Source organism: Girardinichthys multiradiatus, chromosome 8, assembly GCF_021462225.1.
Source record: "Girardinichthys multiradiatus isolate DD_20200921_A chromosome 8, DD_fGirMul_XY1, whole genome shotgun sequence".
NCBI lineage: Eukaryota > Metazoa > Chordata > Actinopteri > Cyprinodontiformes > Goodeidae > Girardinichthys > Girardinichthys multiradiatus.
The window spans coordinates 41,408,793-41,433,620 of NC_061801.1; the positions used below are offsets into that span (position 1 = coordinate 41,408,793).

Sequence of the window (24,828 nt, forward strand, 5' to 3'; positions counted from 1 at the left end):
AATAAACAGTTCATTTTCACTTCTGTCTTCATGTGTCTTATTAAATTTGTCACATAGTTCGGTACCAAATATATCACGCCATCTAGCTGTTGAACCTTTGTTAGAAACGGAAAATAAATTACTGCAGGTGAGATAATATGCCCAGAGATTTCTGCAAAAACAAATCCTGAAACATCATTTGTTTTGCTTTCCAAGTTGTGTATGACGTCATGCACCATCATTTCTGTTTGGCCCTCACCGCCCTCCGTAGTTTTTAGTGCCGCCTGCTGGCTGTGAAGGCGGAAGTTCCAGCAGGCTCACCTCCTTCTGTCCAATAATTCATTCCCGTTTTTTGGAAAAAAGGTGAAAAGGAATACAGATTTATCTGCCCAGACATGTCTACTGCCTACAAGAACAGGTGAGTTCTGCTCTTCAGGCGGGTTTCAAAGCGAACAAAGAAAAAAGCTCATTTAAACCGCATAAAAATCTGTTAGCTAAAGCTAACAGCTGCGCAAACCAAACAAAGGCTGACTTCACGTTTAAGATACAGTTATTAAATCTAATCACTCTGTAATACAACAGAGTTTATGACGGTTTCTGTCTAATGTTAAGCCATAGATAATGTTTCTGAGTTTCTACTGGTCGACACAGTTAGCTGTGTGATTAGCCACATTAGCTCCCTGTTAGCAGATCAGCTGACCCGATCCAGCTGCTGACAGCTGGATTCTGACAGACACTAGTCTGCAGATAAGCTGCTGCTGGCAGAGCATTAAATGAGGTTGACCCAGAACGATGCTCATGTGTTCAGCTCATGGTCTGTAACACTTTAATATGACTTGAAGCTGCTCCCTGCTTCATGTCTTCTGATTACAGAATGGTTTTAAGATCTTTCAGGATGGTTCTTAGATCTTTCAGGATGGTTCTTAGATCTTTCAGAATGGTTCTTAGATCTTTCAGGATGGTTCTTAGATCTTTCAGGATGGTTCTAAGATATTTCAGGATGGTTCTTAGATCTTTCAGAATGGTTCTTAGATCTTTCAGGATGGTTCTTAGATCTTTCAGGATGGTTTTTAGATCTTTCAGAATGGTTCTTAGATCTTTCAGAATGGTTCTAAGATCTTTCAGGATGGTTTTTAGATCTTTCAGAATGGTTCTTAGATCTTTCAGAATGGTTCTTAGATCTTTCAGAATGGTTCTAAGATCTTTCAGGATGGTTCTTAGATCTTTCAGAATGGTTCTAAGATCTTTCAGGATGGTTCTTAGATCTTTTAGAATGAGTCTAAGATCTTTCAGGATGGTTCTAAGATATTTCAGGATGGTTCTAAGATCTTTCAGGATGGTTTTTAGATCTTTCAGAATGGTTCTTAGATCTTTCAGAATGGTTCTTAGATCTTTCAGAATGGTTCTAAGATCTTTCAGGATGGTTCTTAGATCTTTCAGAATGGTTCTTAGATCTTTCAGGATGGTTCTTAGATCTTTTAGAATGAGTCTAAGATCTTTCAGGATGGTTCTAAGATATTTCAGGATGGTTCTTAGATCTTTTAGAATGGTTCTTAGATCTTTCAGAATGGTTCTAAGATTTTTAAGGATGGTTCTAAGATCTTTCAGGATGGTTCTTAGATCTTTCAGAATGGTTCTTAGATCTTTCAGGATGGTTCTTAGGTTGTTAGATCTTTCAGGATGGTTCTTAGATCTTTCAGAATGGTTCTAAGATCTTTCAGGATGGTTCTTAGATCTTTCAGGATGGTTCTTAGATCTTTCAGAATGGTTCTTAGATGTTTCAGGATGGTTCTAAGATCTTTCAAGATGGTTCTAAGATCTTTCAGGATGGTTCTAAGAGCTTTCAAGATGGTTCTAAGATCTTTCAGAATGGTTCTTAGATCTTTCAGAATGGTTCTTAGATCTTTCATAATGGTTCTAAGATCTTTCAGGATGGTTCTTAGATCTTTCAGAATGGTTCTTAGATATTTCAGGATGGTCCTAAGATCTTTCAAGATGGTTTTAAGATCTTTCAGGATGGTTCTAAGATCTTTCAGGATAGTTCTTAGGTTCTTAGATCTTTCAGGATGGTTCTTAGGTTCTTAGATCTTTCAGGATGGTTCTTAGATCTTTCAGAATGGTTCTAAGATCTTTCAGGATGGTTCTTAGATCTTTCAGAATGGTTCTTAGATCTTTCAGGATGGTTCTTAGATCTTTCAGGATGGTTCTTAGATGTTTCAGGATGGTTCTAAGATCTTTCAAGATGGTTCTAAGATCTTTCAGGATGGTTCTAAGATCTTTCAAGATGGTTCTAAGATCTTTCAGAATGGTTCTTAGATCTTTCAGAATGGTTCTTAGATCTTTCAGAATGGTTCTAAGATCTTTCAGGATGGTTCTTAGATCTTTCAGAATGGTTCTTAGATATTTCAGGATGGTCCTAAGATCTTTCAAGATGGTTCTAAGATCTTTCAGGATGGTTCTAAGATCTTTCAGGATGGTTCTTAGGTTCTTAGATCTTTCAGGATGGTTCTTAGGTTCTTAGATCTTTCAGGATGGTTCTTAGATCTTTCAGAATGGTTCTAAGATCTTTCAGGATGGTTCTTAGATCTTTCAGAATGGTTCTTAGATCTTTCAGGATGGTTCTTAGATCTTTCAGGATGGTTCTTAGATCTTTCAGAATGGTTCTTAGAAGTTTCAGGATGGTTCTAAGATCTTTCAAGATGGTTCTAAGATCTTTCAAAATGGTTCTTAGATCTTTCAGGATGGTTCTTAGATCTTTCAGGATGGTTCTAAGATCTTTCAGGATGGTTCTTAGATCTTTCAGGATGGTTCTTAGATCTTTCAGAATGGTTCTAATATCTTTCAGGATGGTTCTAAGATCTTTCAGGATGGTTCTAAGATCTTTCAGAATGGTTCTTAGATCTTTCAGAATGGTTCTAAGATCTTTCAGGATGGTTCTTAGATCTTTCAGAATGGTTCTTAGATGTTTCAGGATGGTTCTAAGATCTTTCTGGGTGGTTCTTAGATCTTTCAGGAAGATTCTAAGATCTTTCAAGATGGTTCTAAGATCTTTCAGGATGGTTCTAAGATCTTTCAGGATGGTTCTAAGATCTTTCAGGATGGTTCTAAGATCTTTCAGGATGGTTCTAAGATCTTTCAAGATGGTTCTTAGATGTTTCAGGATGGTTCTAAGATCTTTCAGGATGGTTCTTAGATCTTTCAGGATGGTTTTTAGATCTTTCAGAATGGTTCTTAGATCTTTCAGAATGGTTCTAAGATCTTTCAGGATGGTTTTTAGATCTTTCAGAATGGTTCTTAGATCTTTCAGAATGGTTCTTAGATCTTTCAGAATGGTTCTAAGATCTTTCAGGATGGTTCTTAGATCTTTCAGAATGGTTCTAAGATCTTTCAGGATGGTTCTTAGATCTTTTAGAATGAGTCTAAGATCTTTCAGGATGGTTCTAAGATATTTCAGGATGGTTCTAAGATCTTTCAGGATGGTTTTTAGATCTTTCAGAATGGTTCTTAGATCTTTCAGAATGGTTCTTAGATCTTTCAGAATGATTCTAAGATCTTTCAGGATGGTTCTTAGATCTTTCAGAATGGTTCTTAGATCTTTCAGGATGGTTCTTAGATCTTTTAGAATGAGTCTAAGATCTTTCAGGATGGTTCTAAGATATTTCAGGATGGTTCTTAGATCTTTTAGAATGGTTCTTAGATCTTTCAGAATGGTTCTAAGATTTTTAAGGATGGTTCTAAGATCTTTCAGGATGGTTCTTAGATCTTTCAGAATGGTTCTTAGATCTTTCAGGATGGTTCTTAGGTTGTTAGATCTTTCAGGATGGTTCTTAGATCTTTCAGAATGGTTCTAAGATCTTTCAGGATGGTTCTTAGATCTTTCAGGATGGTTCTTAGATCTTTCAGAATGGTTCTTAGATGTTTCAGGATGGTTCTAAGATCTTTCAAGATGGTTCTAAGATCTTTCAGGATGGTTCTAAGATCTTTCAAGATGGTTCTAAGATCTTTCAAGATGGTTCTAAGATCTTTCAGAATGGTTCTTAGATCTTTCAGAATGGTTCTTAGATCTTTCATAATGGTTCTAAGATCTTTCAGGATGGTTCTTAGATCTTTCAGAATGGTTCTTAGATATTTCAGGATGGTCCTAAGATCTTTCAAGATGGTTCTAAGATCTTTCAGGATGGTTCTAAGATCTTTCAAGATGGTTCTAAGATCTTTCAGAATGGTTCTTAGATCTTTCAGGATGGTTCTAAGATCTTTCAGAATGGTTCTTAGATCTTTCAGAATGGTTCTAAGATCTTTCAGGATGGTTCTAAGATCTTTCAGAATGGTTCTTAGATCTTTCAGAATGGTTCTAAGATCTTTCAGGATGGTTCTTAGATCTTTCAGAATGGTTCTTAGATGTTTCAGGATGGTTCTAAGATCTTTCTGGGTGGTTCTTAGATCTTTCAGGAAGATTCTAAGATCTTTCAAGATGGTTCTAAGATCTTTCAGGATGGTTCTAAGATCTTTCAGGATGGTTCTAAGATTTTTCAGGATGGTTCTAAGATCTTTCAGGATGGTTCTAAGATCTTTCAAGATGGTTCTTAGATGTTTCAGGATGGTTCTGAGATCTTTCAAAATGGTTCTAAGATCTTTCAGAATGGTTCTTAGATCTTTCAGAATGGTTCTAAGATCTTTCAGAATGGTTCTTAGATCTTTCAGGATGATTCTAAGATCTTTCAATATGGTTCTAAGATCTTTCAGGATGGTCCTAAGATCTTTCAGGATGGTTCTAAGATCTTTCAAGTTGGTTCTAAGATCTTTCAGAATGGTTCTTAGATCTTTCAAGATGGTTCTAAGATCTTTCAAAATGGTTCTTAGATCTTTCAGGATGGTTCTTAGATCTTCCAGGATGGTTCTTAGATGTTTCAGGATGGTTCTAAGATCTTTCAAGATGGTTCTAAGATCTTTCAGGATGGTTCTAAGATCTTTCAAGATGGTTCTAAGATCTTTCAGGATGGTTGTTAGATCTTTTAGGATGGTTCTAAGATTTTTCAGGATGGTTCTAAGATCTTTCTCTAAGATCTTTCAGGATGGTTCTAAGATCTTTCAGGATGGTTCTTAGATCTTTCAGAATGGTTCTTAGATCTTTCAGGATGGTTCTTAGGTTCTTAGATCTTTCAGGATGGTTCTAAGATCTTTCAGAATGGTTCTTAGATCTTTCAGAATGGTTCTAAGATCTTTCAGGATGGTTCTAAGATCTTTCAGGATGGTTCTAAGATCTTTCAAGATGGTTCTAATATCTTTCAGAATGGTTCTTAGATATTTCAGAATGGTTCTAAGATCTTTCAGGATGGTTCTTAGATCTTTCAGGATGGTTCTAAGATTTTTCAGGATGTTTCTAAGATCTTTCAAGATGGTTCTTAGATCTTTCAGAATGGTTCTTAGATCTTTCAGAATGGTTCTTAGATCTTTCAGAATGGTTCTTAGATGTTTCAGAATGGTTCTAAGATCTTTCAGGATGGTTCTAAGATCTTTCAGGATGGTTCTAAGATCTTTCAAGATGGTTCTAAGATCTTTCAGGATGGTTCTTAGATGTTTCAGGATGGTTCTAAGATCTTTCAAGATGGTTCTAAGATCTTTCAGAATGGTTCTTAGATGTTTCAGAATGGTTCTTAGATGTTTCAGGATGGTTCTAAGATCTTTCAGGATGGTTCTAAGATCTTTCAGGATGGTTCTTAGATCTTTCAGAATGGTTCTTAGATGTTTCAGGATGGTTCTAAGATCTTTCAGGATGGTTCTAAGATCTTTCAAGATGCTTCTAAGATCTTTCAGGATGGTTCTAAGATCTTTCAAGATTGTCTAAGATCTTTCAAAATGGTTCTTAGATCTTTCAGAATGGTTCTAAGATCTTTCAGGATGGTTCTTAGATCTTTCAGGATGGTTCTTAGATGTTTCAGGATGGTTCTAAGATCTTTCAAGATGGTTCTAAGATCTTTCAAAATGGTTCTTAGATCTTTCAGGATGGTTCTTAGATCTTCCAGGATGGTTCTTAGATGTTTCAGGATGGTTCTAAGATCTTTCAAGATGGTTCTAAGATCTTTCAGGATGGTTCTTAGATCTTTCAGAATGGTTCTAAGATCTTTCAGGATGGTTCTTAGATCTTTCAGAATGGTTCTTAGATCTTTCAGGATGGTTCTTAGATCTTTCAGGATGGTTCTTAGATCTTTCAGGATGGTTCTAAGATCTTTCAAGATGGTTCTAAGATCTTTCAGAATGGTTCTTAGATCTTTCAGAATGGTTCTTAGATCTTTCAGAATGGTTCTAAGATCTTTCAAGATGGTTCTAAGATCTTTCAGGATGGTTCTAAGATCTTTCAGGATGGTTCTTAGGTTCTTAGATCTTTCAGGATGGTTCTTAGGTTCTTAGATCTTTCAGGATGGTTCTTAGATCTTTCAGAATGGTTCTAAGATCTTTCAGGATGGTTCTTAGATCTTTCAGAATGGTTCTTAGATCTTTCAGGATGGTTCTTAGGTTCTTAGATCTTTCAGGATGGTTCTAAGATCTTTCAGAATGGTTCTTAGATCTTTCAGAATGGTTCTAAGATCTTTCAGGATGGTTCTAAGATCTTTCAGGATGGTTCTAAGATCTTTCAAGATGGTTCTAATATCTTTCAGAATGGTTCTTAGATATTTCAGAATGGTTCTAAGATCTTTCAGGATGGTTCTTAGATCTTTCAGGATGGTTCTAAGATTTTTCAGGATGTTTCTAAGATCTTTCAAGATGGTTCTTAGATCTTTCAGAATGGTTCTTAGATCTTTCAGAATGGTTCTTAGATCTTTCAGAATGGTTCTTAGATGTTTCAGAATGGTTCTTAGATGTTTCAGGATGGTTCTAAGATCTTTCAGGATGGTTCTAAGATCTTTCAAGATGGTTCTAAGATCTTTCAGGATGGTTCTTAGATGTTTCAGGATGGTTCTAAGATCTTTCAAGATGGTTCTAAGATCTTTCAGAATGGTTCTTAGATGTTTCAGAATGGTTCTTAGATGTTTCAGAATGGTTCTTAGATGTTTCAGGATGGTTCTAAGATCTTTCAGGATGGTTCTAAGATCTTTCAAGATTGTCTAAGATCTTTCAAAATGGTTCTTAGATCTTTCAGAATGGTTCTAAGATCTTTCAGGATGGTTCTTAGATCTTTCAGGATGGTTCTTAGATGTTTCAGGATGGTTCTAAGATCTTTCAAGATGGTTCTAAGATCTTTCAAAATGGTTCTTAGATCTTTCAGGATGGTTCTTAGATCTTCCAGGATGGTTCTTAGATGTTTCAGGATGGTTCTAAGATCTTTCAAGATGGTTCTAAGATCTTTCAGGATATTCTTAGATCTTTCAGAATGGTTCTAAGATCTTTCAGGATGGTTCTTAGATCTTTCAGAATGGTTCTTAGATCTTTCAGGATGGTTCTTAGATCTTTCAGGATGGTTCTTAGATCTTTCAGGATGGTTCTAAGATCTTTCAAGATGGTTCTAAGATCTTTCAGAATGGTTCTTAGATCTTTCAGAATGGTTCTTAGATCTTTCAGAATGGTTCTAAGATCTTTCAGGATGGTTCTTAGATCTTTCAGAATGGTTCTTAGATATTTCAGGATGGTCCTAAGATCTTTCAAGATGGTTCTAAGATCTTTCAGGATGGTTCTAAGATCTTTCAGGATGGTTCTTAGGTTCTTAGATCTTTCAGGATGGTTCTTAGGTTCTTAGATCTTTCAGGATGGTTCTTAGATCTTTCAGAATGGTTCTAAGATCTTTCAGGATGGTTCTTAGATCTTTCAGAATGGTTCTTAGATCTTTCAGGATGGTTCTTAGATCTTTCAGGATGGTTCTAAGATTTTTCAGGATGGTTCTTAGATCTTTCAGAATGGTTCTAAGATCTTTCAGGATGGTTCTTAGATCTTTCAGGATGGTTCTAAGATTTTTCAGGATGTTTCTAAGATCTTTCAAGATGGTTCTTAGATCTTTCAGAATGGTTCTTAGATCTTTCAGAATGGTTCTTAGATCTTTCAGAATGGTTCTTAGATGTTTCAGAATGGTTCTTAGATGTTTCAGGATGGTTCTAAGATCTTTCAGGATGGTTCTAAGATCTTTCAAGATGGTTCTAAGATCTTTCAGGATGGTTCTTAGATGTTTCAGGATGGTTCTTAGATCTTTCAGGATGGTTCTAAGATCTTTCAGGATGGTTCTAAGATGTTTCAGGATGGTTCTAAGATCTTTCAGAATGGTTCTAATATCTTTCAGGATGGTTCTAAGATCTTTCAAGATGGTTCTAAGATCTTTCAGGATGGTTGTTAGATCTTTTAGGATGGTTCTAAGATTTTTCAGGATGGTTCTAAGATCTTTCTCTAAGATCTTTCAGGATGGTTCTAAGATCTTTCAGGATGGTTCTTAGATCTTTCAGAATGGTTCTTAGATCTTTCAGGATGGTTCTTAGGTTCTTAGATCTTTCAGGATGGTTCTAAGATCTTTCAGAATGGTTCTTAGATCTTTCAGAATGGTTCTAAGATCTTTCAGGATGGTTCTAAGATCTTTCAGGATGGTTCTAAGATCTTTCAAGATGGTTCTAATATCTTTCAGAATGGTTCTTAGATATTTCAGAATGGTTCTAAGATCTTTCAGGATGGTTCTTAGATCTTTCAGGATGGTTCTAAGATTTTTCAGGATGTTTCTAAGATCTTTCAAGATGGTTCTTAGATCTTTCAGAATGGTTCTTAGATCTTTCAGAATGGTTCTTAGATCTTTCAGAATGGTTCTTAGATGTTTCAGAATGGTTCTTAGATGTTTCAGGATGGTTCTAAGATCTTTCAGGATGGTTCTAAGATCTTTCAAGATGGTTCTAAGATCTTTCAGGATGGTTCTTAGATCTTTCAGGATGGTTCTTAGATCTTTCAGGATGGTTCTAAGATCTTTCAGGATGGTTCTAAGATGTTTCAGGATGGTTCTAAGATCTTTCAGAATGGTTCTAATATCTTTCAGGATGGTTCTAAGATCTTTCAGGATGGTTCTAAGATCTTTCAGAATGGTTCTTAGATCTTTCAGAATGGTTCTAAGATCTTTCAGGATGGTTCTTAGATCTTTCAGAATGGTTCTTAGATGTTTCAGGATGGTTCTAAGATCTTTCTGGGTGGTTCTTAGATCTTTCAGGAAGATTCTAAGATCTTTCAAGATGGTTCTAAGATCTTTCAGGATGGTTCTAAGATCTTTCAGGATGGTTCTAAGATCTTTCAGGATGGTTCTAAGATCTTTCAGGATGGTTCTAAGATCTTTCAAGATGGTTCTTAGATGTTTCAGGATGGTTCTAAGATCTTTCAAAATGGTTCTAAGATCTTTCAGAATGGTTCTTAGATCTTTCAGAATGGTTCTAAGATCTTTCAGAATGGTTCTTAGATCTTTCAGGATGATTCTAAGATCTTTCAATATGGTTCTAAGATCTTTCAGGATGGTCCTAAGATCTTTCAGGATGGTTCTAAGATCTTTCAAGTTGGTTCTAAGATCTTTCAGAATGGTTCTTAGATCTTTCAAGATGGTTCTAAGATCTTTCAAAATGGTTCTTAGATCTTTCAGGATGGTTCTTAGATCTTCCAGGATGGTTCTTAGATGTTTCAGGATGGTTCTAAGATCTTTCAAGATGGTTCTAAGATCTTTCAGGATGGTTCTAAGATCTTTCAAGATGGTTCTAAGATCTTTCAGGATGGTTGTTAGATCTTTTAGGATGGTTCTAAGATTTTTCAGGATGGTTCTAAGATCTTTCTCTAAGATCTTTCAGGATGGTTCTAAGATCTTTCAGGATGGTTCTTAGATCTTTCAGAATGGTTCTTAGATCTTTCAGGATGGTTCTTAGGTTCTTAGATCTTTCAGGATGGTTCTAAGATCTTTCAGAATGGTTCTTAGATCTTTCAGAATGGTTCTAAGATCTTTCAGGATGGTTCTAAGATCTTTCAGGATGGTTCTAAGATCTTTCAAGATGGTTCTAATATCTTTCAGAATGGTTCTTAGATATTTCAGAATGGTTCTAAGATCTTTCAGGATGGTTCTTAGATCTTTCAGGATGGTTCTAAGATTTTTCAGGATGTTTCTAAGATCTTTCAAGATGGTTCTTAGATCTTTCAGAATGGTTCTTAGATCTTTCAGAATGGTTCTTAGATCTTTCAGAATGGTTCTTAGATGTTTCAGAATGGTTCTTAGATGTTTCAGGATGGTTCTAAGATCTTTCAGGATGGTTCTAAGATCTTTCAAGATGGTTCTAAGATCTTTCAGGATGGTTCTTAGATGTTTCAGGATGGTTCTAAGATCTTTCAAGATGGTTCTAAGATCTTTCAGAATGGTTCTTAGATGTTTCAGAATGGTTCTTAGATGTTTCAGGATGGTTCTAAGATCTTTCAGGATGGTTCTAAGATCTTTCAGGATGGTTCTTAGATCTTTCAGAATGGTTCTTAGATGTTTCAGGATGGTTCTAAGATCTTTCAGGATGGTTCTAAGATCTTTCAAGATGCTTCTAAGATCTTTCAGGATGGTTCTAAGATCTTTCAAGATTGTCTAAGATCTTTCAAAATGGTTCTTAGATCTTTCAGAATGGTTCTAAGATCTTTCAGGATGGTTCTTAGATCTTTCAGGATGGTTCTTAGATGTTTCAGGATGGTTCTAAGATCTTTCAAGATGGTTCTAAGATCTTTCAAAATGGTTCTTAGATCTTTCAGGATGGTTCTTAGATCTTCCAGGATGGTTCTTAGATGTTTCAGGATGGTTCTAAGATCTTTCAAGATGGTTCTAAGATCTTTCAGGATGGTTGTTAGATCTTTTAGGATGGTTCTAAGATTTTTCAGGATGGTTCTAAGATCTTTCTCTAAGATCTTTCAGGATGGTTCTAAGATCTTTCAGGATGGTTCTAAGATCTTTCGGGATGGTTCTTAGATCTTTGAGGATGGTTCTAAGATCTTTCAAGATGGTTCTAAGATCTTTCAAAATGGTTCTTAGATCTTTCAGGATGGTTGTTAGATCTTTTAGAATGGTTCTAAGATTTTTCAGGATGGTTCTAAGATCTTTCGGGATGGTTCTTAGATCTTTGAGGATGGTTCTAAGATCTTTCAAGATGGTTCTAAGATCTTTCAAAATGGTTCTTAGATCTTTTAGGATGGTTGTTAGATCTTTTAGGATGGTTCTAAGATTTTTCAGGATGGTTCTAAGATCTTTCAGAATGGTTCTAAGATCTTTCTCTAAGATCTTTCAGGATGGTTCTAAGATCTTTCAGGATGGTTCTAAGATCTTTCGGGATGGTTCTTAGATCTTTCAGGATGGTTCTAAGATCTTTCGGGATGGTTCTTAGATCTTTCAGGATGTTCTAAGATCTTTCAGGGTGGTTCTAAGATCTTCTGCATTTAGTTTCCATAAACAACCTCCGTGTTGCTCGGTTCTTTGTTGTGTTTCCCATCATATCAGCCACATGTGTTGATCCATTCACTCTTCCTGGGCAGACCTCACTGGTTCTGATGTAGAAGAACACCGTCATGTCCTGCTGCTGGGCTCAGTCATCAGCCAGGGAGAACTCAGCTGGTTCTGATCCAGTAACAGTCTGTGATTTAACCTGTCTGATGCCAAGTATCTCGTCCTTTCTTCAGAATCCAGGAGTTTAAATCAGCGTTGGGGGAGGAGAACATCAACCTGACGACCCTCAGGGAGCTGAGCTTCAGCGGTAAACTTCTCCTCCACTCATTTTAAACTCAGCTCTGATTGTTTTTATCTGACTCAGTTTTTCTGTAATGCAGGAATCCCTCACGAAGAAGGAATCCGCTCGCTGTGCTGGAAGGTAAGGTTCTGTCAGCTGGAGGTCACAGCTTTGGACCAAACGACACCGATTCTTACTGGACTTCAGACATTATTTATTCTGTGAATCTCACACAAAATAAATAGGATTTAAACGGATGCTGTGCTAAACCAGTCAGCCAGAACATAATGACCACCAACAGGACCTTTCGTCCTCGGGGCAGGAAAGACGATTAGCTTGAGGATTGGATGAGGATCTAACTGTTCTGGTTCTGTTGGATGTCCTAGTCTGCAGGGAGCTGGTGCTTCAAACAAAGAACCCTCTGATCCAATAGAAGAGCTGCTAAGAAGGCTCCTGCTGGTTCTGATGGAAAGCTGTCAGAACAGAGCAGCTCAGTTTGTTCTAGCTGCACAGTACCAGTTCTGCCTGATGGCAGTGGCCTCTCCCAGCAGGATAAAGTTCTGTCCCAGTCTGCTGAGGTGGTTCCAGAATGTTCTGAGGGACACAACAATTCGTTTAAAGTGTTCAGACTCTCCTGATCTCTGTGGGAGTTTCTGAACAAACGAGTCCAATCCGTGGAGATACCGCCTCCTTTTAGAACGAAATGGACCTGCAGTTTACAGCTTGGATCCAGGAACCAAAGCAGGTCTTGAGAGGTCCAAAAGAGACCAGGAGGAGATAGATCATGGAGGATTTGGTGGTTAATGGTGAATGTATTAAACTTGTGGTCATAATGTTGTGGCTGACAGCTGACCTGTATACCCCTAACAGAACCCTTGACCCGTTCTTGACTTTTTTCTTTGCAGCTCCTTTCGTCAGTAACAGACGGGTCATACATTTAACTTCATGTTGCATACATGACAAACACGGCGTTACATCAAGTTGATGCACTTTCTTCTAAAACCTGTTGGAAAGTATTACCTGTGGTCCTGACCCGGCCCATTTCTCGTCTTTCAGATTCTGCTCAACTACCTGCCGGTCGATCAAACATTATGGGAGTCTTTCCTCAAAAAGCAAAGGTAAGAGAAGCAACCGACCCAGAGCAGACAGGTTGGACCTTCAGGCTGGTTCTCTTCAGAAAGTCCGACCCGATCCGTCTCTCACCATCACCAGTTGCCAGTAGGGGGCGTGGCTTAACGCTGTTGGCCTCCTGGAAACAGAAAAACGTTTTCATTGGTTCTTTCAGTGTGAGAGCTTCTGGTCCAGCCTTCATGTTCTGTTTGAATGAAACAAGACGGAACCAAGGAAGGTTCAGTTGAAACCCGTCCATAAATAATCCTGACTGTTTCCCAGGCAGCCAGACGTTCCTGTAGTCTTCCCAAGTGGTCTGGATCTACAGTTCTCCAGGTGTTCTGAGGCTCTTTCACAGTTTGGACTTTGGCTGCTTGTTTTACTCATCCTGGCATAAAGCTGATAAATGATAATTCTCTCAGGTTCTGAGATCCGGTTTATCTGCTGAAGATGAACCTCCCTCTCTATCGAACAGGAAGCACCAAAGGTCCAAATAAAAGCTCGGTGTGTTTCCTTCTTCCTCTGACTGTCTCCATGTCTCTCTGTAGGGACGTCTACTCTCAGTTCCTCAGAGAAATGATCATCCAGCCCGGCATCGCCAAGGCCAACCTGGGCCTGTCCAGAGCAGATGTAACGTTGGAGGACCATGTAAGTCACAGCACTGATGAGATGCAGCTGGGTCTAGGTTTAAATGGGCCTGGTTCTGTTCATATGAATGGACTGTGTTGGTATAAAATGGATCCATGCAACCATGTATCGACCACAGTCGGTTTTACTGGACTGCTGACTGACGGTAACAGATTAGAGCTCAGTGACTCTGAGGAACCTCAGTCTGGAGAAGAATGAAGCTCCAGTGAACATCAGAGCTGCTCAGCAGGTGTCAAGGTTCTGGGATTGGGTTTTAAGTTTGGTTCCTGGTGGGAACAGTCGTGCTTAAAGCTGGACCGGGCAGTACTACAGGTGCTTTAATATTATCCGTTGAGTGAATGTTGGGTCTGAACTGGGTTGGAGAAGCAGCTGGAACCATTAACAGCAACAGAGGATTATTAAAGCATCACTCGGTACTTTTCATAATCTGTATTGTTAAACGGGTCAGAAACTCTGATATCTGGGCTGCTTAAACCCGTTCCTCAGACTCTGTAGCTCTGGATGTTTGCTGGAGGTTCTGCTGAGTCCTTCCCAGCCACTGCTGGCACTTTTCCTGTTGCACGAAGTTACAGAACTGAACTCTGTTATCAGCTCTGTTCGGACCAGCTCTGTTCTGACCGGCTCCGTTTGAGCTTTTATGATGCGGATGGAACCATCCCTGCTCCAACTGCAGACGGATATTTCTGGTTCTGATTGAAACGTTTCTGCTTTAAGTTTCTGGAGTTATTCTGAAACCAGGATTCTGGGTCTGTTTTGGTAGAAAGGCCCAAACAGAGTTTTCAGAACCAGGAGGATAATAACTGTTTGTCTTTCAGCCTCTGAATCCAAACCCAGACAGCAGGTGGAACAACTACTTCAAAGACAACGAGATCTTGCTGCAGATCGATAAGGATGTGAGGTGAGATCTTCGTCCAGACGCTGGTTCTCTCGAACATCTGACAGAGAAGAAAAGTTCTAACTTGAGTTTAAGGAATCGCTGAACGGATCCGGGTTTGCTGGTTTTCCAGGCGGCTGTATCCCGACATGGCGTTCTTCCAGCGGCCCACGGAGTATCCCTGCCAGCTGATCCTGGACCCTCAGAACGACTACGAGACGCTGCGTCGACGGGTGGAGCAGACCACTCTGAAAGCCCAAACGGTCAATCGGAACCGCAGCGGGGTCACAAACGTGAGTGTGTTGATGTTCCTGTAGGTCAGATGCTGGTCCAGTAGAGGGCGCTGTTCTGTAAATCAGAATGAAATTTATTTAGGATGTTTAATCTGATCTGGATTATTTCCACTGATAATAATAAAAATAATTAATTAATAATAATAAAATACATATTTAACAAAATAAATAAAAAGATTAGAGATTAAAGTTTATTTGTAGCTGATTGTTTATTACTTTTATTTTAAATAAAACTTTATTCACTTAAATAGATTATTTTTTTTTTTGTTCATATTCAGATTAATTTATGAATAAAATGTAAAATAGAGCAGATACAGAGAAACCGGAGAGAAATAATTGAAACTAAATTTTATTAAAAGTAAAAAGTGTTTCATTTGAAGCTGTTTTTATTTTCTGTATTTTTGTATTTATTCCTTTCAACCATAAATCTTATTGATCTATAATTTATTCCTTATGCTTAGGGTCAGGTAAGAAGTTTTACCTTCTTAGGTGAGAGAACTCTGCAGGTCCTTCAGAAACCCAGGAGAACTCTTCCTCAGGACTGGTTTGAAAGATCCCAGGAAGGTCGGGTTCACATTATTTGGGGGGAACCGAGGACTGGACCAGGATCAGGAGTTCTGCTCCTATATATTGTGATTATTCCCACCGCAGTGAGACCAGTTTTAGTTGAAGCTGTTTCTGCTCAGCTCTTCTTCTAACTGAACCGAAGCCGTTTCTCAGTCGGGTCGACTGCAGGCGGTCAGATTTCTTGTCTTACCTCCATCTTCTGATTCAGACCCAGATAGTTCTGTTTTCTGACCATCTGAACCCGTTTGCTTGTTCCAGGTCAGCTCTCCTGGGAGAGCTCTGAACCTGTATCCATCTAACGAGTACGAGGTGCTTCCTAACGGCAGTGAAGCTCATTGGGAGGTGGTGGAGCGGATCCTCTTCATCTACGCCAAACTCAACCCCGGGATCGCCTACGTCCAGGGAATGAACGAGATCGTCGGGCCCATTTACTACACGTTCGCCACGGACCCCAGCAGCCAATGGAAAGGTCCGAAAGTTCTGGATCTGAACTCTTTAAACTCATGAATGTTCTGATAACAGACATGTAGAGGTTCTGGTGATGTTGATCTTGCTGTGGTCCTTCCTGCAGAGCACGCCGAGGCCGACACATTCTTCTGTTTCACCAACCTGATGTCGGAGAACCGGGACAACTTCATCAAGAGCCTCGACGACTCCCAGTGCGGCATCACCTGTAAGATGGAGAGCGTCTACTCCATGCTGAAGGAGAAGGACCTGGAGCTGCACCTCAAGCTGGTAAAAACCCTCTGGGTTTCTTTTCAGGATAGAGAGGAGATGTCAGGAGGAGCTCAGCCGCTCCCGCCTGTCTTTCCTCTGCTCCGCTCTGGCGTTCAGGCTGACCCGTCAGCAGAACCAGTCCTACCTGGTGTTGGACAGTGATCAGCTTCCGGATCCATTTTATCCTGTAAACTCCATCAGGTTCCTTCCAGGGTTTAAAGGTAAACTCAGACCAGGAACATTAGTAATTCCTGCTGTTTGGAGGAACATTTTAAGTATTGAGGTTTCAGAACCAGAGAAGGTTGTTCTGGATCAGAACTCGGGACCTTTGGAGAAATAAACGAAGATCAGAGTTCCAGATGTTCTGGAAGGCAGCACGTCTGGGTCCACCAACCTTCAGGATGGGAAGGAGGAATTTTCATCTCTGCATTAATGAGGACGTTGTTCCGGTCCACGATGGCGTAGAGGTTCTGCTCTGTCTGCTTTCCAACCCTCATCATATGGATCATGACTGAAGGAGTGAGGTTCTGAAAACAAGCAGCTGGGATGTCAGTCAGGGAAAAACTGGACCTCTGTTCAAGGTTTTCCGGGTCTGCATAGGTACCGGTCCATCTTTTCCTGCTTATCCTTAAAATGAAAAAAAAAAAAAAAAAAGGAATGACGGTTCTGGAAACTTGAATCTTTTTCCTCCGACACAAAGCAGAACTTCTGCAGGGACTCGGTTGAATCTTATCCACTCCGTTTCTCTTTCCTAAAACTTCCTTTGATCCGTATTAAATCGTGTTTTCCATAACGGGTCGGTTTTTGTGTCCCGGCAGGAAGAACAGAACATCAAGCCTCAGTACTTCACCTTCCGCTGGCTCACCCTGCTGTTATCCCAGGAATTCCTCCTGCCGGACGTCATCCGGATCTGGGACACCCTGTTCTCTGACAAGGACCGGTTCCACTTCCTGCTCCTGGTCTGCTGTGCCATGCTCATGTGAGGCTTCCAGATTCTGATACCAGTTCTCCTAGAGGTCTGGTACCGTCCTGTTATTTTCACTGAATCCTGACCCGTTTCTCCTCTGTCTTCCTGTTCAGACTCATCAGGGACAACTTACTGTCTGGAGATTTCACCACCAACATGAGGTTACTGCAGGTAGGTTCTTCTGGGTCAGTAGAAACCGGGAACGATCCAGTTCTGATCATTTCTGGGCTTTTATGAAAATAATTGAGGAAGCTTTAAAGTACAGAGAACCCATAAAAGACCCAAAGCTGGTTGGTTCATGTCTGCATTCAGTGGTTGTGGTGGGACTGATTCTGGTGACTTATTGGACCTGTAGCACCTTCCAGTACCTGGCTGATTTGCAGACCCGGTCTCAGATTTGGGTTCGGACATAAAAGATGCTTCAGATGTGAACATAATGTCGAATTGGACTCGATTTTTCTTAATGTCGTCGTAGGTTTCTGAATCGTTATCGGATCACAACGATTCCCACCTCAGTCCGGGTCGGGCTTTTCTGTTCAAAACGAAGAACCAGAAGAATTAATGGAAAAGATGAGTTGAAATGAATTGTTTTCATAAAATGTCCCAACCGTTCACTAAAGTCCACAGTTTATGGAAGAACCTTAATGTTAGCCAGTTTAACCATTCCAGAACCAGTTCAGATGTGTGTTTGGGTTCATGGTTCTGCTAGAACACCCAACTGGGTCAAAGTTTGAACTGTATAGCTGCTGAGTTTCAACCTCGTCCTCATTCGTTATTTTTATTCTGTAACGCAGCGGTCCAGCTGGCAGTGCAGCCTCCCCACAGCATGATGCTGCCACCACCGTGCTGGCAAACATTCTCCTCATTCAGTCCAAGCTGCTCCGTCTTTGTCTCGTCTGTCCATCAAACCTTTCTCCAGCCCGGAGAGGTTCATCTCAGGTTCACTGGGTCTGACCACCTGAACATCTTCCACTCACAGGACAGTGGAGAAACATCCCTGGATGTTCTCCTCATGTTCTTCAGCTGCAGGGGTTTCTATTATTTTCAGTTCATTTGTTGTTCGTATGAATTTAAACCAGAGTCATTGTGTCTCAGTGAGATGAAGCTGCATGGATGAAGGTGAAGTAAAGTAGAGAAGGTGCTGATTTTCCAGTAGGAGGTTCTGTCCTGGTCTGCAGACTCTCAGTCCATGTTCATGTTCAACTGGTCTCACTGTGGACAGAGATGTTCCAGTAGCTTCGTCCTTGGTGGTTCCTGAACGTCCCAAAGTAATCCTCTCATCTAGCTTTGGGTCAGATGATTGAATCTCGGTGGACACTTTTGGGTTTTCCGACCACAATCAGAACTTCCTTAATAAAAACCATGTTTTATGTCATTGAAATGTGTTTTCCTGGTTTTCCTGCAGGATTATCCCATCTCAGACGTCCACACCATTCTGACCAAGGCCAAAGAGCTGCAGGAGAACTGCTAACCAGATGTCCTCCTGCTGATGTGTGGTAGGTGGAGTCCAAACATTTCTCATGGACGGACACTGAAGAGCCTGGATTATTCTGTGGGAACATGCAGGTTCAACCTAGGAGGAAACATCTGGGAGAAGGAGACGTCTCAGGTCTTCCTCCTTCTCGTCTCGCAGCCGTTTTTCCTTCAGACACATGAAGTGATCAGAAAATGATGCTTTTATTGATCATCTGGGGGAGAAGGAACCCCAGATGATCCAACACTACAGACTGGATTGTCAGGAGGACACCTGCAGATCTGATGTTTGATCAGAACATCTGAGATCTGCTTTTAATGTTTAATGTCAAACATTCGGGCCTTTTCTGTTTATGAAGCAGCGTTCCTGAGAACTAGGAAGCAATGATCTCCACATGTTTGGTGTTTTATCTTCAGCTTCTCTTCAGTGATCCAACAGAGAGCTCCTCAGCATGGTGTCACATCGCAGTGAGAACGTCGTGATCTGGTTCTTGAATTAACCAGAATTTAAATGGACTGCTGGTTCAGCAGTCAACTACAGTTCTTCAGAACCATTCTCCTTGGTTTGGACTTCAGTAGGAAATGTTTTATTATCTGATGAGACGTGATGGAGCTCCACGCTGCCCTGGTTCCTCGCCTTAAACCTGAGTTTCCATGGAAGGTTGACGGTTCTCGGTGCAGACCAACATCTGCACAACTTTGCCTGTTTTATCTGCTGCAGTATTGTGCAAAAGTTTTAAACCTGCCTCTCAGTACTTCCTGTTTTCCTTCCTGTGATCCAGACGTTCCTGAAATCTTTTCCACTCAGTTTCAGTCCAGACTTTGATCTTTAGAAGAATCATACCTAGAAGATGATGTTCTCCAGTAGGTAAACAGTGTTTGAAAGTCATGTCTAGAACCCGTCCTCCTGGAGAAGCTTTCCATCATCTATCAGAACATTCCAACTTGGATCTGGGACTGACGTCTACTTTAGGTCGAGTTTATTTTTGTTTTACGTCAGAAAATAAGTGGCTACGTGTTGTGGTGCTGACTACTGTTGGCTATACTAGGTTTTAATAAGGTGGTTCTGAACAACCTGTGAACCCAAACTGTAAAACATTTTAAATATGGTGGATCTCTGTGAACCGTCTTCTCCGGGTCGAGGCAACATCGCTGCCTTCATGCTTGGAGTTTAGAGGATTCTTTCTGAAATGATTTAAGGTCTGAGTTTAAACATTTCTCTTGAAATGGACCGGTACTGGACTGAAACTGGGTGAAAAGGAAGCCGGAGTCATAGGTAAATTGCTCTGGGTCACAAGTTCTCCGGGTTTAAGGGTCTTATAATGATTTACAGGAACCATCTGGATCTTGGGAATGAACTTAGAAGGAAATGAGGGGGTTTGGTTTTGGATCGGCTGTTTAAAAAGATCCGATCTCGTTAAAATTGCTTTAAATCCTAAGATGATTTTTGTTAAATCCTGAAACAAAATCAAAGCAACAAACATCTTTTTGCCAAAGTGATTTTATTAGTAAAAGTCAGTGTTTGTTTTCAGCTCGAAGCTCCTCCTCCTCAGTAACTTCAAGGGTTTTATTGTTTTCTGACACTAAACTGCATCATCAGACTTTCAGCTGAAACTTTAACAGGTTCATTTCCTCTCGACCTCATCATGAAGGATCATCTAAAGCTCTTCAGACATGATGCATCACTTTGAGACATTTACAGTCGATTAGCGGATATGTTCCTGAGCCAGATCCTACAGAATTCTGGATATTTTCCATGTTCTGCTGCAGGTTCTCCAGAACACCTGCAGGATCATGTTGGTTTAAGTGCAATCTAAGTCTTAGCCACTAGATGGCTCCACTTAAGCAGAAGTCTTTATCATCTTTAAACCAGAACGGCCTGTTCTGGTTTAAAGATGATGAACATCTGGACCTCTGAGATGATTCTGTCCTGGAGTTTCTGGACGGTCGGCCCTGTAGGACCAAGTTTTAGATCCGATGAAGAGTGATGACATCCTGACCTTCATCCTGTCAACTAAAACCACTGAAGTCATGTTGGGAAAACCTCTTAATGAATGTCGGTTAATTTCTGATGAACATCTAAAGTTATTAGAGCCTTTTGGATCAGAACAAATGAACTGTACAGATGTGGAAACCAGAATCAGTGCTGGTTCTGTCATTCAGCTGTGATCCAAACACAAATGACTCCAGTTCTGTTTGTTTCTGGTACCGTTTGCAGGAACTGTTGCCTGTTTGTTGCAGAAATGAAGAAATGTGTAACATTTTCCTTCATGATGGCTTTTTGTGTTGGGGAAACAGAACCATTTACTGTTGGACCTGAGCTGCAATCAGAACTTTCTGCAGCGATCATTAAAACCCTCTGAGCCAGATTTTCTGCTCATGGTTAATTAAAATGTTCCACAGTCAGACCAAAACAGACACATTGAAGGTATTTGGTTTTGTGGCCTTTATGTTTATTATTTTGTCAAAGTCGGCAGACAGGAAGTGGGAAGGAGAGAGGGAAGACATGCAGCAGAGGCCTCCGGGTCGGGACTCGAACCCGGGGCGATAGGTCGCGCTACAGCATGCACCGCGTCCTATACTGAAGGTATTTCTAATATTATTTTACCGTTTTTATTTTGAAGGACTTTTATCAGTTTGAGTATTTATTTCTCTCCTGACGGCTTTCTGCGTTTGTTAAATAAAACTTTTTGTCTCTTATTTGCATGATTTACATTTTGTAAAGTTCAAACGACTTTTTTTGTAATGTTCTCCAGTTGTTTTTACATGTTTCCAGATGTGAATTAAAATAAAGACAGAAAATGTTTCCTGATTAATCCAATGAGTCCTTAAAGTTGTTTAATATTTGATCTTCAGGTTCAGGTACTTTATTGATGAAAAAAACAAGAAAAAAATGTTGCAGTTGTGAGTTTCTGAGAAAATCCTCAAGGATAAAACTGATTCAGAGACGTGCCGAGACATGTTTTATTAATAGTAGATTTATAAAACAAAATATGAATTTAACGGTTTTGTGTCAGATAACCATTAAAAATAAGCAAGATATTTAATTGCTTAAAATATTAAACCAAACGTACTCGTCGTCTTCCGCTTCATCCAGGACCGGGTCGCGGGGGCAGCAGACTCAGCAGAGACGCCCAGACGTCCCTCTCTCCAGACACCTCCTCCAGTTCCTCCAGGGGGAGCCCAAGGCGTTCCCAGGCCAGCCGAGAGACATAGTCCCTCCAGCGTGTCCTGGGCCGTCCCCTGGACCTCCTCCTGGTGGGACGTGCCTGGAACACCTCCTGAGGAAGGCGTCCAGGAGGCATCCGGTATAGATGCCCGAGCCACCTCAACTGGCTCCTCTCGATGTGGAGGAGCAGCGGTTCTACTCCGAGCTCCTCACCCTATCTCTAAGGGAGTGCCCGGCCACCCTACGGAGGAAGCTCATTTCCGCTGCTTGTATCCGGGATCTCGTTCTTTCGGTCATGACCCAAAGTTCATGGCCATAGGTGAGGGTAGGAACGTAGACCGACCGGTAAATTGAGAGCTTTGCTTTTCAGCTCAGCTCTCTCTTCACCACAACGGACCGGCCTGCCTGCGATCCTGTGTAAAGATCACATCCAGTCTGTGATTCAGCTCACGTAACATCTCAGTCTGAGTGTTGATCACTCTGCAGATCTTATCATACATGCCAGGTAGCCTCACAATGGCCAGAACAGCTGCCGACGTTTTTGAATTTCTCGATATGCCAGGTAACCACCGACTCCAAAGAGCAGAAATCGTGTTATCAAACATCCAATTATATACACATCTTCAACATCCTCAACTGACAATATCGACAGAGACACAATCCTCCACTTCTGCCAGGAGTCCATCGTGTATCCGGAGAAAAATGTCCCGTCTGGACAAGAGGGTTCCCCTTCACTCTGTCTTCTCGTCGAGAACATTTGATCAATTGCATTGAGACCAGCTGACCAAATCTATAACTCAGAATGTTGGAAGATGTGCAAAGAGAGGCTCCAATAAGAAAGACAAGACACAGAGCTGAAGCAGGGCAGATATGGGAGGGGGCAGGAGACAGAGAAAAGCGTCCTCCTCCACCAAGAGCAGAAAGAAAAAAGACAGCCCTACAACATCCAGAGACTTGAGGTACTCAGGGCAGATCTCATCCACCCTTGAAGCCCTGCCATGGCGGAGCTTTTTAACCACCTCAGTGTCTTCAGCCCGGGTGATGAAAGAGTCCAACCCCGAGTCCCCAGCCTCTGTTTCCACCAGGGAATGCGTGATGGCAGGATTGAGGAGATCCTCGAAGTACTCTTTCCACCGGCCGATAATGTCCTCAGTCGAGGTCAGCAGCTCCCCACCCCCACTGCAAACAGTGTTGGCGAAGCACTGCTTCCCCCTCCTGAGGCGCCGGACGGTTTGCCAAAATTGCTTCAAGGCCAACCGGTAGTCCTTCTCCATGGCCTCACCCAACTCCTCCCAGGCCCAGTTTTTGCCACAGCCCGGGCCGCAGCACGCTTGGCCTCACGGTACCCGTCAGCTGCCTCAGGAGTCCCACAAGCCAACCACAGCTGATAGGACTCTTCTTCAGCTTCACAGCGTCCCTTACTGGTGGTGTCTACCACTGGGTTCGGGGATTGCCGCTGCAACAGGCACTGCCGATCTTACGGCCGCAGCTACAGGCGGCAGCATCGACAACAGGCGCGGAGAACTATGGAGGACCGATCCTGACAAGATTAAACATAAAGTATAAATATTTTCCTTTTCCTTACACATGCCTTTGTTCTTTATACATTTCCTCGTCTCTCTCTTTCCTTTACCATATGCATTTCTGCTTCATTATGCAAATGAAGAGGGCTGCCTTCTCTCCAGCTTCTCTCCTATTGGTCAATAAACAGGACCATCTTTTCCTGAATTGTCCTAAACAAGCAAAAGAAAAGAGGGAAAACCAAAAGAAGTTTGTTAATCCCTGGATGGATATTTATGAAAGTTAGAAAGATAGAAGTTATTGAAACTGGACAGAAACTGACTGTAAAGAATGTAGTTATTGTACCTCCAAGCCACGGTGGCTGAGTTTTTAACTCCAGTAAAAAGGTGGTGGTTCTCAGCCCTGAGTTTAATAAACTGACCCGTCTGCTCCTTTGTATCTAAACAATAAAAACAACAACAAAAAACATGTTGCTTAAAATCAGCGTAAAATAAGTCTTTTTTAATTTTACATTTGTCTTAATTTGCAAAACATATAAAAATATTTCTATGCAAATGTCTAAAACAAGCTCTTTCAAACTTTTCACTTCTTTACTGAGATTTACTTGAATTTGAAAGTGTATTTCTCTTCATCTGTACCTGGAATCATGAATTATAATGCTAGCTGAATTATAAATATACTTTTAAAAACACATATAGCACATTTCTTCATCAAAAATGAATATTTAAAAGCTTATTTATTCTCAATCACACTCTCCAGCGATACGGTAAGATTACATAAAATCATCCATTTATTCAGGTTAACTTTAATATCATCTGTAATGTCAAATCGACTTACATGAACAAATGACACAATATATTAAAATAATAACATAAACTGTTAGAAATCACTTGTGTTTAACGTTCACTGTGATGACTGGCAGCAGGAGCTCAGTACCGATAGTCCGGTCAGATCTCTACCGGGTCTAGCTCGCCCCACCGCCGGTAGGACTGGCGAGGCAAACCGGCAGTTAATACGGTGGGAGCGGAAAACGTTTGAAATTAAGCGATGTTTTGATAAATCAAGCAGATATTTCACGTCTACATAGTTATATTCCCGCACTAAAAACATTGTAAAAGTTCATTTGTGTCACAGAAAGTGTAATTTTTCACAGTTTACTCACAGCTTTTGCCAATGTGGTCCGCCATGGCTGCCCTGTTTGACTAAACCGCTTCGACCCGCAATGAATCATGGGAAAAGATGGACCACGAAGGATACTCACAAGTCATCCTTCAAATCGGGCAAAAGAAGGACACATTTGTCGGCAGCATCTGACACACCTTACGCGCCGCGCTGTGACGTAATCAGCCCACAAGTACGGACTTGGAAGGATCCAGCCCCTGAATTAGGACACACCCTCAGCCTGCACATGGATCCTCCTCCTTCCTGTATATTGACCAATAGGAGAGGAGCTGGAGAGAAGAAGGCAGCCCTCCTCATTTGCATAATGAAGCAGAAATTCATACGGTAAAGGAAAAAGAGAGACGAGGAAATGTCAAAAGAACAAAGGCATGTCTAAGGAAAAGGAAAATATATATATATTTCTGCTTTTATTTTTAATTTTGTCAGGATCGGTCCTCCACAGAGAACATGGTCCACTCGGACTCTTATGTGTCCAACCTCCCCCAGAATCTGGTCAAAGCTCTCCTGGAGGTGGGAGTTGAATACATCCCTGGCCGAGGGCTCCGCCAGGCGTTCCCAGCAGACCCTCACTATGCGCTTGGGCCTGCCAAGTCTGTCCGGCTTTCTCCTCTTCCAGCGGATCCAACTCACCACCAGGTGGT

General features: G+C 40.8%; 1 protein-coding gene across 1 annotated transcript; it reads left to right on the forward strand.

Moving 5' to 3' along the window:
• The first annotated feature begins 239 nt into the window (after positions 1 to 239).
• On the forward strand, positions 240 to 21,015 carry tbc1d13 (TBC1 domain family, member 13). The gene is made up of 12 exons (XM_047373250.1): positions 240 to 397; positions 11,620 to 11,693; positions 11,767 to 11,807; positions 12,723 to 12,784; positions 13,325 to 13,424; positions 14,240 to 14,322; positions 14,432 to 14,591; positions 15,417 to 15,627; positions 15,730 to 15,893; positions 16,694 to 16,854; positions 16,956 to 17,013; positions 18,248 to 21,015. The coding sequence occupies exons 1-12, from the start codon at positions 375 to 377 to the stop codon at positions 18,311 to 18,313; spliced, it is 1,203 nt and encodes a 400-aa protein (XP_047229206.1). The 5' UTR covers positions 240 to 374; the 3' UTR covers positions 18,314 to 21,015.
• Positions 21,016 to 24,828: the final 3,813 nt, after the last annotated feature.

Excerpts from the sequence above, each read along its gene's own strand:
- tbc1d13 (XM_047373250.1), top strand. The coding sequence starts at position 375 with ATGTCTACTGCCTACAAGAACAG. Across the intron at positions 398-11,619 it reads TCTACTGCCTACAAGAACAG|AATCCAGGAGTTTAAATCAG; the intron begins GTGAGTTCTGCT and ends TCCTTTCTTCAG. Across the intron at positions 12,785-13,324 it reads TCTTTCCTCAAAAAGCAAAG|GGACGTCTACTCTCAGTTCC; the intron begins GTAAGAGAAGCA and ends GTCTCTCTGTAG.